At 34.6% G+C, this 12,559-nt stretch overlaps 1 protein-coding gene across 1 annotated transcript; it reads right to left on the bottom strand.

Annotated features, from left to right (window-relative positions):
- Positions 1–1,618: 1,618 nt before the first annotated feature.
- HB-8 (homeobox-leucine zipper protein ATHB-8) lies at positions 1,619–7,300 on the bottom strand. Its single transcript, XM_028048324.2, is given in 19 exon segments — positions 1,619–1,801; positions 1,804–1,912; positions 1,997–2,146; positions 2,226–2,325; positions 2,433–2,758; positions 2,857–2,991; positions 3,320–3,400; positions 3,594–3,782; positions 3,890–4,085; positions 4,164–4,270; positions 4,387–4,461; positions 4,552–4,707; positions 4,809–4,892; positions 4,999–5,112; positions 5,204–5,299; positions 5,747–5,837; positions 5,980–6,080; positions 6,184–6,343; positions 6,746–7,300. Coding segments are annotated over 19 exon segments (2,532 nt in total). The 5' UTR covers positions 6,964–7,300; the 3' UTR covers positions 1,619–1,757.
- Positions 7,301–12,559: the final 5,259 nt, after the last annotated feature.

Below are 12,559 nucleotides of genomic sequence, written 5' to 3' on the forward strand. Positions count from 1 at the left end.
TCACATGCTTCCATCAGAGATCCTTGTTGATTTCGGATACACAATCTTTAACTGATACTTGAATATTTTGTATTGTTGTGTCTTATATATGTTATATTTTTTTTATCATTTTACCCTAATGCAATATATAAAAAAGGTGTTTTTTTTAATTTAAATTTTGTACGGTGCAATCCATAAATATTCGGAAATACACAATTTGAATATAAAAATATTATATTTTCTTATTCTAACCTGTACAATTTAGAAAGTAAAAGTAGTTTTATGAATTGTATAATTTAAAATATAAGGTTTTTGGTTGATGGTAAGGGGCTCTACTCTACCGGTGGCTTTTCCACGCCAATAAAAAAAAAAATTGTATTTCATCACATTTATAGACATGTAACAAAAAGAAAACATGAGAGTGCAGGAAGCAATGCCCAGTGATACATTTGTCTTTTGGGTTTTGATGTTTGGATGCTCCCCTCTCCTATTGGGCTAGTAGGCCCAATAAAACTGGTGTGCAGTAAATAAAACAACATTTTAAATAAATTAAAACTATGTAGCTTGCACATTAAAACAAGTTATTATTGCCTTACTTCAGAAACTTAGATTAAGTTTGGAGCGAATTAAACGAAAGATGTTTCAATCACACATAATTATGTAAGTCTATGTTGATTATATTAATTTAATGCTCATGTCATTGATTTTTTTTTTCCCTTTGTAAAACAGTAGAATTTCGAATTATTTTTTTTGAGACAATTTTCATTTGTAGTTAATCATACATTTTCCCACTAGTATTACTTTTTTTACTTCATTAGTTATTTAGTCCATATTGCACACTTTCTATTTCGTTTCGTTTATATGAAAATTGTGTTCAAAAGTCAACCTACAAATACCTTTTTTCTTTAAATTTTCGGCTCTTATATTTTCAAAAAATTATTCACATGCTTTAATTCATATAATTTATCTAGTTGAAAAATAATTTTATTAACTATAGGTGTTTTAAGATCGTCATAAAATTGAAATTAACAATGTAATTCTATTCATTGTTAAGCGACAAAAAAATTCAAAACAGAGATGATCCACCACATATATCTACCAAAAACTATTAATACACGAAGATATTAAAACAATGGCAAGGAGTGAAAGAAATTAGTGTCTGAAGGAAAAAAGTATTGTGGTAACGAGGTTATACACCATGTTATCTCTTTAGGTTACATAAACGAACATTAACATCTGATTTTTACTTTTCATTTAATACTAAAAAACATGTTTACTTTTTTTTTATATTTAGTAATGAATCTTCTTTTCTGGAATCATCACGTCCTTGGTCAAATGTAAGATTGAGAAACAACATTAACGTATTACTATCCAATAGAGACACTGATTTTGTCATTCCAGCTTCATAATATGCCTATAACATGTTTGCTATATTGCCAAAAAGGATAGTGAGATTGTGAAAGCTGGAATAACAAACTCAACTTTCCCCTTTTCTGATTAAGGTTGCTCAGCCAAAGTTGTGTCGTGCTTTTATAGCTATTGACTTGAATTATATTATTATATGAAGAAACAGAAACTAAGAATGAAAGCTATGTGCAGGAATACTAAAGCACCAAAAACGAAAAATAAGGAGAAATAATTAAAAAAAGAAGGAAATGGGACCATAGATAGATGTTGGAGGCGCATATGCATGGCCACTAGAGTTTAAAGCATTCTAGGGATTCGCCAAAGTTAAGGTACTCTTGTTCTCTACTTTTCTTTCCTACATCCTATAGTGTTTAATCTATCAGACAAAAGACCAATTGATGAACATAAAACAGATGCAATGAGCGGATTCTTCTTCGTTTAATACTTTCCATGCAACTGCTCTCTCATAGGACACTGGCCTACCCATGCTGGACAAACAGATTCCACCTTGAATACACATGAAACCCTGCACCAAATAACAATCATGCTAAAATGTTACGAACATAAACATAATCAATAATTTCAGTTGGTCCTGCAGAAAACATTTTACCTGTTGCATTATCTGGGGGAACTCGGTGCACAGGGTTTTCTTTCCATTGTCATCAAAAATCTTTTCCAGGGTTATGTCTTGAAGTGCAACCAAAGTTGTTTCAAGCATGTCAAGTCCAGCTTGATTTGCAAACGTAAAAACGGGTAATGCCTGCCAAAATCATGTATGTTAAGTTATACTGTCATAAATATTAACAGTGCAGAATAAGAAATATACTAAAAGATATTACCTTTAAAGAGCAGCACAAAACTGCATCTGAGTGATGCCAAAGAGACTTGAGAATGGATTCACTGCCTTCACATTTGAGAAGTTCTACCCCTAGATAGAACCTGTCAAGCAAACAATCATAAAAGCACGTGTCAGGCTATTATAGGTCATGCTTGTTTCCTTGTAATTCTCGAAACTTCAGCAACAAAGTCAAGGTTGTAAGACTCACCTATAGCTGTTAGAGATCCATCGAGCAAGTGTTTGAGCCTCAGGAGTGCCAGGTGGTAAGTGAAATGCATTGTGAGAACCAAAACGTGAAGGAGAAAGTGCTAATGAAACCCTCTGAACAGAAGCAATGATACTGCGAACATATTGTCTGGCCATGGTTGCTATGTTCTCCTGAAGGTGGACCTCAAATGCAAACTGGAATGCTATTGTCATCACAGATTTTGTGCTCCCAGAATTACCTGCGTTATCACCAGCTGCTTTGTTTGCTGTGGTTCCAACCTCAAGTGCAGAAGCCAGATCAAGTGTCCGGTTCGGACTAGCAGCATCCTGCATCATATCACACATAAGACTACCACAATAGATAAGAAAACAAAAACTCAGAATCCTAACACAACACAATTCTTGTATCAGCAAAATAGACTTACCGAGCTGGAATCAAGAGGTATAATGCGAAACCCAGAAGGTAAAATGGGTGCATCATCAGAGAAAGATGCATCTATTGGAGCAAAAACAAGTTCTGCACTGGTGCCAACTGCATGCTCGTCCACTCCACTGCAAAGCTGTGAACAGTTGCCACAGTAAGGTCTGTTAGCTGTGTTCTGGAGGTTGGAAATAACCTTCTAAACTAAACTATATGCAGATATAATTGTAATCAAAATGAACTCGTTTTCCATTCATGGATCTAAAATAATCCAACAAGTATGCAAAGAGTGGAAACCATGGCTGATTTAGGTAGCAAAGATGTGAAAAACTAACCAACTAAGTGAATTTATTTTTAAAGTAACTTAAATTTTAAAGCTTCTTTTTTCTCTCAATTCGGGATTGCAATGAGGTAGTACATGGAAAGAAATGTGCCGAAGAAAATGGTACAGTAAAACAAGTACTTACTTGCAAGAGGAAAACATCGCCAGGTATAGTCATGTCGTCTCTATAGTAGCCCATGTTTTCAAGCTTAATAACCTCCATGAACTGTTTTAAAGATGAAGGGTCAGCAAGGAACCAGTAGACACTAATAGAATACCACAAGAATGTTAATCCAAAAACCAAAGGCAGAAGAAGTATGTGTTTTCCATTTGATTTTCTTTTTGAAAGAAAAAAAGTGATAATTTCTAAATAGTATATTCAATGCAGGAAAATACTAATTTAGGAACATATAACTTGCCTCTTCATGCTCAATTGTGTGAGCTAGTGGAAGAATAACCTGACCCCCAAAACCTCCTCCTGGTCGGACCCCTGGCAAGCTACAGGGACCAGCTTTAATGGCAGCAGCTGAGTAGGCATCAATGCTGCTATCTGCCCATTCTGATCGGTGCTCCCTCAAGAATCTAAGAAGAATTGCTGGAGGAACATTCTACAAGGACAGAGGGAGTATGAGACAACAAAATACAATAAAATAAGGTTGAAACTGGAATGGAAAAGAATCAATTTATGTTGTTTGAGTTATTAATTGTACATTACCTGTAGCAACATGGATGCTTTGGCACATAGCACAGAACTGTTCATGGAAGGAAATCCATTATTGTTATATCCAAGGTTAGCTCCCATCATCTTGCTAGGTGAGGAATTCACTAGAAGGGTGACATCATCTATGCCATCACTTTCTAACATGGACCAGCCATCATCTGCAAAGCCATTGACAGCTTCATTAAAGCCCCTGCGGAAAAAGGAGGTTTAAAGTTAGATACCATAACTAGTCAAGTATATCAGACAAAGGACAATTAGTGACACAAACTTGCTCAATCTCTGACTCAGTGCACGTAAAGCTGCAGGTCTTCTTCCCCATCCTGTTACACTTGGCTGAGAAACCTCTTGAGAAATCTGCCTCAAATGACGTAAGGCCTGAATGACAATTACAATTACAATTACAATAGTCCTTAAAAGGTGAAAATACAAAGGCTTATAACAATTATGATTCCAAATCGTTTTAACTACTGTAAGTGTAGAAACAAACTTACCGCCATAGTAGTCCTCTGAGCTAGCAGCATTGATGACTCATAAAGTGGGCGCAAAACTTCAGGAACACTCCATGGCTGAGGCAGAAAAGTCATTGTAATTTATCAAACTAGTAAGAAGGAAGAATTTCACGTCACTTCATAAAGGTGTTTGATTATTTGACAAACCTCTAGAACCATATGATCAACAATATGGATAATGGAACCCCCTCCTTCGCAAGGTCTTATCAGATACCCACTTGGCAGCATGTCAGCTCTAACAAAATGCTGCACCGGAGGCATAGCAGGACCATTCTGAGTATTGTTGAGTGATCTTTCACAGACCTAACATTGTTCAAATTACATGAGCGTCAGAGTTAGGCCGCGGAGGAGAATGAAAAGTTTGGAACTTTTCTGAAAATAACAAAGAACCATAAGTTACATACCACTAGACTACCATCTTCCAAAAGTGATGTGTAGCGCAGCAACCAGAAGTCACGACCAGGAGCTAAAGTTGTTGGCGCATACAACTGAACAAAATGCCATAGGTTAAAATTTGCATTTACTAAGGCTTGCAAAATATACTAATTTTCTGAGAGATTCAGATTACACTGTTAGCTATAGACTATATATTACCTGCATGTAAAGTAGCTCAATGGTTCCACCATTTCCAGTGGACATGACATTTAGAACGTCCACAGTTCGGCAATCACGAAACCATGAGAGCCTATCTTTGAGGATTTCGGCAACCTGCGCACAACATTTTCATTTTTATTTTCAACCCATGCATCCCCACATAATTCCATAGGATTAGTCCTTTATCAAAGAGTAAGAAACTCACCCTGGCAGGTTCTAGACCCACAAGGCCGCAGGCACGTGCGGCCACTCCAGGGCAACCGTGAGAAATAGCAACGATTCCAATGGAATCCGGACCAGGCTACAAACATTCAGAACAACCGTTAAGACTAACATCATACACACGAAATAGAACATGGCCAAAATATTAAATGTTGCACGGCACTATAATAGAGCTTTCAAATTAGCGCACACAGTATCTGATATGGTAAAAACAAAATTACATCCACTTTTTCCATTAACCATATAAAAGCAACAGATCATTTAAGTTATGTATTTGGAAATTCTTAACGAAATCAATTTGTTTTATCGATGCTTCAAGTGAAATTTAATACTAGGCTTTGACAAATTACGAAATAAATAAGAAAACAGTTGAGTGCGTAGAGGGTAGGAGCTAGGAACTAGGGAATGAGAAGATGGTGGGTTAAAGTAACAAGCTGGTTTGGTTAATTGAATGTGGGTGTACTTTTTTCACCGAACGGAAATGGAATTAACAGTTTGAGAGGAAAGAAAAGGAAAGTGCGGTAACCTTCATCCCGGGCATTTGGACCCACTCGACAGCAGTTCCAGTGGCCTTTGAAAGAAACTCTGCTAAAGTCTCCTCTGCAATGGACAAAAGTCTGCAGAAAAGAGACAAAGACAACGCAAAGCACGAGAACAATAATATTCCATCAGTACAATGACAGATAAAACATAGGATCCAACAGGAAATGTGAAAAACCAGGTTTTTATTTTCGGTTTCACAGTTCACTATTCACTCACCCTGCAGGGCTAGCATCCCTCGGCGGATGTTGCGGCGTCAAGTGCCGCTGACCGCTCGTCACCACCGACTCACAGCTCGTGTCCGTCGTGGCAAGCGTCGCCTGTGATGAAATTATTGCATTAGATATGAATATGAATCTCCGTTTTAATTTGTATGTGATGAAGAATGAAGAATGAAGAAAGAATATAGTATGGTTTTATTACGTTCTGAGTCTGTTGGCGGAAAAAGCTGTTTTCATATACCAGCTGTGACACCTGCTTCTGCAATCTGTCGTTTTCCTCCATCAGTAACTTATTCATTGCTGTCAGCTTCCTGTTCACACCTTGCAGCCGTGACGCTTCTTTCCGCTGCTTCTCTCTACACCTGCAACAACGAACAAAACACCATAATTATTAGCCCTCTGAAATTATTAACTGCGAATTTTTAAGGCCTTGGGTCATAAAACAAGACCAAGAAGAAGAAAAAGGAAAAACATGAACTTGGTTGGTGGGTCATGAAAAATGAAAAAACACCACTAATTTTTTTTTTTTTAATCTTTGCCAAAGAAACCAAAAATATTGGTTAAAGGGAAGAAAAGGAGACAAGAAACGCAAAGAGATAAAAAAAAAAAAAAGAGTCAGATTTACAGAAATCAAACAACCCTTTTGATAAATCAAATTAGTTTCAACACAAGGTGTATGTATGCAGATGAATGTTGAAAGTTAAGCAGGAAAAGAGGAAAGGATTAAAGAAAGAAGGAGAATAGGGTAGGAGCAAAGTAGTTACCTTCGGTTTTGGAACCAAACCTTGATCTGTTTGGGTTCGATGTTGGAGAGAATGGGGCACTCTCTTATGAGTTGCTGGCGGCGGAGGGAGCTTGGTTTGGGGCATTCATGGTAGAGTCTTTCGAGTGCTTCCACCTGTTCAGGTGTATAGCGGACGTATTTGCCGTTGTCCATTGCCACCTTGCTCCCATCTTTGCAGGCCGAACTCACAGCCATCATCCCTTCCCGAATTATTGTGTTTATTTATTTGAACGAGAGAAACAAAACAAAAGAGGAGGTTTCATTAATCAGAAGATGCTCTGAGAAACTATGGGAGTGGTTTGAGAGGAGTTGGAGAAGGAATGAAAGTCGAAAACTTAAAAGAGGTACTACTCAGAGTTTGTCTGTCACAGTTGTTGGTTGTATTGGATGATATATGATATATGGCAGAAGAGAGAGAAAGAGAGGGATGGGGGAAGTGAATGGAAAAGGTTGTTTTTCTTTATTTTGTGTGTGTGTCTGTATAAAGAATGGAAAAGGACGAGTGCGGGGTATGTTGGGATTGGGACAGAGAGATGGGGTTTCTTATAAGAGAATAACCCCAAATATCAGACAGAATAGGGAAACATTTTTTGTTTTCACATCATTCTCCCTCTGCTTTCTGCTCTTCTTTAGCTGTTTTGCCTGTTGCTTTTGCTGTTGCTTTTCTTGCACTACTTCATTTTGGCACTTTCCAACACTTGGAAACCAAACCCCACTCTCTCTCTCTCTCTGTATAGAGGTTGTGACTTCTGAGAAACAATTGAAAAAAAAAAATGAAAAAAAAAAAGTGGCACTCGCTCGCCCTCTTGCTCACGACGCGTGCGCTGTAAAACTGTATAGTATTATTGGACGTTGGAGAATGCACAATAGACAAAACCAGATACCGTTTGGTTTCATTTCTATGTATGTCACTGCCACTGTCAAAAAATGTGCTTTGTCCTTCCTTTGCATCAAATATACCCTTTGCCCATACTGCATCATAATTTATAATGTCTATGAATGGTCCACACTCTATCTACAAATTACAACCATAAATATAACGAACAACAAGCTATGTTTTATTTGTTTTTTTGTTTTTCCATTTTTTCTCTTTTTTGTTTTCGAGCTCAAAATACGTTGACATGCAGAGTGATCTCAAGTATTTATACACTTTATACACCTCAAACTGATGCTGTATAATCGCAGTAGATCACGTGAGTCACAAATACAGCTGTACTGTATTTTACGTTTCTTTCCCATTCATGATTTACAAGCATCTTTCATGATATAATCAAGTACAGGTTACATAAATAAATAGGATTACTATGACCAGTAGAAAATATATTATTTGTTTTTTTGTTTATGGATGTTAATGAAAAAACAAAACAGATATTAGTCCTTTATTATACGAATAAGCATAAGCATGAGTGGTACATAAATTTCTCGGTGGCAGTTGAAACGCAGTACATAAATGACAGTACTTTCACTTTAGTTTTTTGTAAATTTGTTATTAGCTAGAAATGAATGCTTTGTAGGAATATAGTGTGTAATTGTGAGAGGAGAGAGAAGAATGGTTGGTTGAGAAATATGCATCGATTAATTGAGTAGATAATTTTATAGATAGAAGAAAGGAGCTCATCATTTTTTCTTGACTCCATAATTATGTCTGTGTCGCTTAATATGATATTTGGAGAGTTAGAGGAGTTGTTGATAGAGTAGTAAGCGCATCACTGAGACACCATTATTAGGGTTTTCTGCATGCGGGGAAGCTAGGTTTAATTTCGAATGAATCTCCACAATTTCTTCCTGCATCTGGAGGGTAAGCCCCGGACCTACATGTTTCAAATAAAATGTGCTTTTAATTAACAAAAGTTTATGATATTTTTCAAATAAATAACTACATTATTATATTACATAACTCAAGTTTTTGAAAAGAAAAAAAAAATGGCAGACATTGAGAATCTGTCCCTGTCCATGTCATAAATATGCTCAGTAATGATGTTAAACTGAGGTTATCAACCCTGAGAGAAAATCGTGTAGTTAATGCACTGATACGCACGCAATGTATATTGTACACTGGTAAGCATGAGGAGGAAGAGAAAAACCTTCTTCTTTCATTTCAATTATTATACATGAAGGGATGAATATGATTGTTGAGATAAAAGAGGCTTGTTTAAGGTGACAAAATATTCTGTCGAACACCTTTATTTTTTCTATCTACATTGGTCGAAGATGTTGTCCTACGTATTAGGCTCGTCTTGGTCAAAATAATTATGCCAAAAGTCTAAACACAGATTTCTTATTTCGTGTATTTCAATTTGAACCGAAATACTGAAATCACACTATGTTTGTAGTAGTTAAGACTCGTGTCGTGAAAAAGGAGAATCCCGTTTCATACGCTTGTAATCCTAGAATAGTGTTCAAAGTTTGAAACTAGAGGTGCAAACAACAAAATACACTATTAGTAAAATAGTACTACCTAGTTATGTTCCCACCACATACACGCACGGATTTATACGTTATTGCATATTCTGAAAAGAAAACAGAAAACAAAAAATGTTATGAGATTTGGATAATATTGCGTAAAATCGTGAATGGATTAGTCAACACGCTCTTACCAAACAATTTGAGTATGTAATTGCAACTAATGTATGACATTTTGATAATTGCCGCGCAACGTGAATATTGCACACTAATTACATCTTATCAAATAGATTAAGGACACGCAGTTACGTTTCTATGTGATTGTTAACTCAATTAGCCATATATTATTGCTATATATGTGCATAATATTTAGGTCCACTGATAAATTCTTTGGTAGACCCACTAAACTATATCAGTCATTTCAGTTAGGTTCACGAGACTAATTACTTGTTAATTAACTTTTCTTTTGTTGAGAGTTAAGGAACTAAATATTTTTATTCTCATATTTTCACTTTTATATGATTAACATGGTCAATCAATCCTTATGGAGTCTTTCTGAGTTGAATATATGATGCAGCAATGTTTATTATTTATTATGTTGAGCATGAAAAGAAAAATGAAAGGATCTTTGAGGTGTTGAGGCCAATTATAACACGCTTTACAACCCTAATTTGAAATCTAAATACACTTTTTCTTTTTTATCGGTGTGGCAATGTTGTTTTATTGTATGATATGATATAAAAGGTGTGACTACTTTATTGTGAAAAAAAAGCAGAGCGGTAAGTCAATGTTATTGGGCGAAAATGAACGTGTAAAGTCAATAAAAAAGGTAATGATCCATATATGCAAAGATATGAGGTTCTTTGTGTTGGAAACTTGTAAATTAAATTAGTATAAAATAATTAAAAGAAAGAAGGGATTTGATTCTTGAACATTCCGCATTCTAAGACAAACTAAATTGAATCGAATCCTGAATCGATCCTCCACGTTCTGGACCAATAGTAGGAAATGGATTAGTTTATAGAGCAGAAATGAAAAGTTAATGATCCTTAGTGAAAGGGAGAGAGTAATATTGCTTTAATTGGGGTAATGGAATCAATCAAAGTAATAAAGTCTAAATCAGCATAGCTTAAAAGAGAAGCAGAGAGAGTAGGAGCATGTCCCACCAAATTAAGGCCAAACACTCCTTTTATTGCCTTTTATTATTCATATTGGTAGTGATAAGAGGAAGAGGAAAATATAGATAGGGATGAGTGTGGGGTAAGTAAGTATGAAATTGAAAATGGTATTGATGATATGTTACACGATAGATTTGGATTTTTAAAAATATTGTTAGAAGTTTCACGTGGATCAGAAATAAGACAATTTCATAATATATGAGGTGCAAACTTCACCTTATAGATCGATTTTGTGGGATTGAATTAAGCTTTAATCTCACTTCTAACATAGTATTATAACTATTTTAAAAAAAAATTAAAATATATCTTAACAAACTTTCTTTAATATTTTGTTTCATCTATATCCGACCGTTAATAGATCACTCGAATTAATGGTATATATTAAAATTTTTGTGTTTTAAATATTAGAGTGGATATAGATATAGCAGAATGAGAATGAAAAAATTGGAAGAGATTGAGGTGGGTGGCGTATGATTGACGGGAGCAAAGGTGGGAGGCAGGGTCCACATCGAATGGAGAAAGAGAAAGAGCAGAAAATAGCGTGGGCCCGCACGCGTGAAGGGCGTTGTTGCTTTCTTTGCCACCGTTTCACTGCGTGTAATATACTCATCAGACTCAATCCACCTATTCTTCTTCACACTTCCAAACTTTCTTCTCAGCCAACTAGTCCCATTATTTTCATTTTTTTTTAAAATAAACTTATACTCTTTATATCTTTTTCAGAATTTATGTATTTCATGTTTTGTATCAGTTAAAAGTAGACTTGTCAAAATGGGTTGGAATCCATGAGTCAATCTGGTTCACCATGGGTTTGAGTCAGGTTGGGTCGAAGATTTTTTACAAATTTCAATATGAATTGATTTTTTATTCGGCTTACCCGATTGAACCATTTGGGTTGGCTCACCAACCCACAGATAAAGGATCACACAAGTATTTTTTTTGTTAGGTTGGATTTTGCACTTGGATCATGTTAGGTTGTTTTTTTAGTCTACACATAGATAATTTGTATTTTTGTGACTTTGGTTTGTATTTGGATTGTATTAAAATTTATTTAGATTTTAATTATAATTATAATTTAGTTTTGACTGAAAAAATAAATAAAAAAAAATATTTTTTTTAATTAAGTGAGTCTATGAGTCAACCCATTTAATCCACCAACCCGTAATAGATCGGACCGGATTCAAATTTTATTGGGTCGCTAATAAATGAGTCGGGTTTGGTTGACTCACTAAGTTATCAACCCGTGGTGGGTCGAGTCGGGTCGAACCGGGTTACCCATTTTGATAGTTATAATTAAAAGATTTATACACATGGTTAAAACATTTTTAGTTTACCTTCCAACATATTGGACAGTTATATAATAGTTAATCTATTCTTCCTCTACATACAAAATATGTTTAATTGTATACAGGTAAATAGATAAGATTTTAGAAAAATATTTTTCTGGTCAATACATATTGAAGACTTGAAAATCTTTGTAGAGTTTATTTTTATGATATACACCTTAAGTTTATTAGTTTATGTATGTTAATATTTTCAATATTGTCTTTATGAAAAATAAAGACAAATCATCAAGATTATGTTAAAATATAATGGTTAATCATGAATGAAATTATTGATTATTTGGGGTTTCATTTAAATGTAAATTTTATTAATAATCGATTAGGAGATGGATATAGGATCTGATTGTTTGTATGGAAATTTTATATTTAATCACGAGTTATATGATATCGATTATAGTTAAAATTGATGAATTAGACTAGGGTAAAGATAATTTACATGAAAAATTTATCAAGATTTTGAAATTAACTAGCTTTAATGATTTACAATTAAAAATCTTTCGCTTACAGGAATATTTTAAGAATTGTAAGTTTTTCTCTTTGAAAATCTTTCCAAGTATTCTGTATATTCAATGACCAAGTCAAACAATTCCACATTTTATTGGTCTTAATTTAAAAAAAAAAAAAAATCTAATGTAAGAGGTTTTTTTTATCTTTTTTTGTGTGAATTTCTTTTTCAATATTTCTAGACTTTGAATTATTTCAATTTTCTTATAAAAAAATAAAGGTTAAATATGATTTTGATATTTTAATTCTGAGTGAAAATTAGAATTAGTCATTTTTTAAAAATTTTGAACCAATTTAGTTCCTCAATATTGAGAATGCATGTATTTAGTCATTTTAACAAAATCTTAGTAAGTTTACTTAAAGTTT

Source organism: Vigna unguiculata, chromosome 9 (assembly GCF_037176805.1).
Source record: "Vigna unguiculata cultivar grain cowpea cultivar isolate G323 ecotype 2 chromosome 9, ASM3717680v1, whole genome shotgun sequence".
Taxonomy (NCBI): Eukaryota; Viridiplantae; Streptophyta; class Magnoliopsida; order Fabales; family Fabaceae; genus Vigna; species Vigna unguiculata.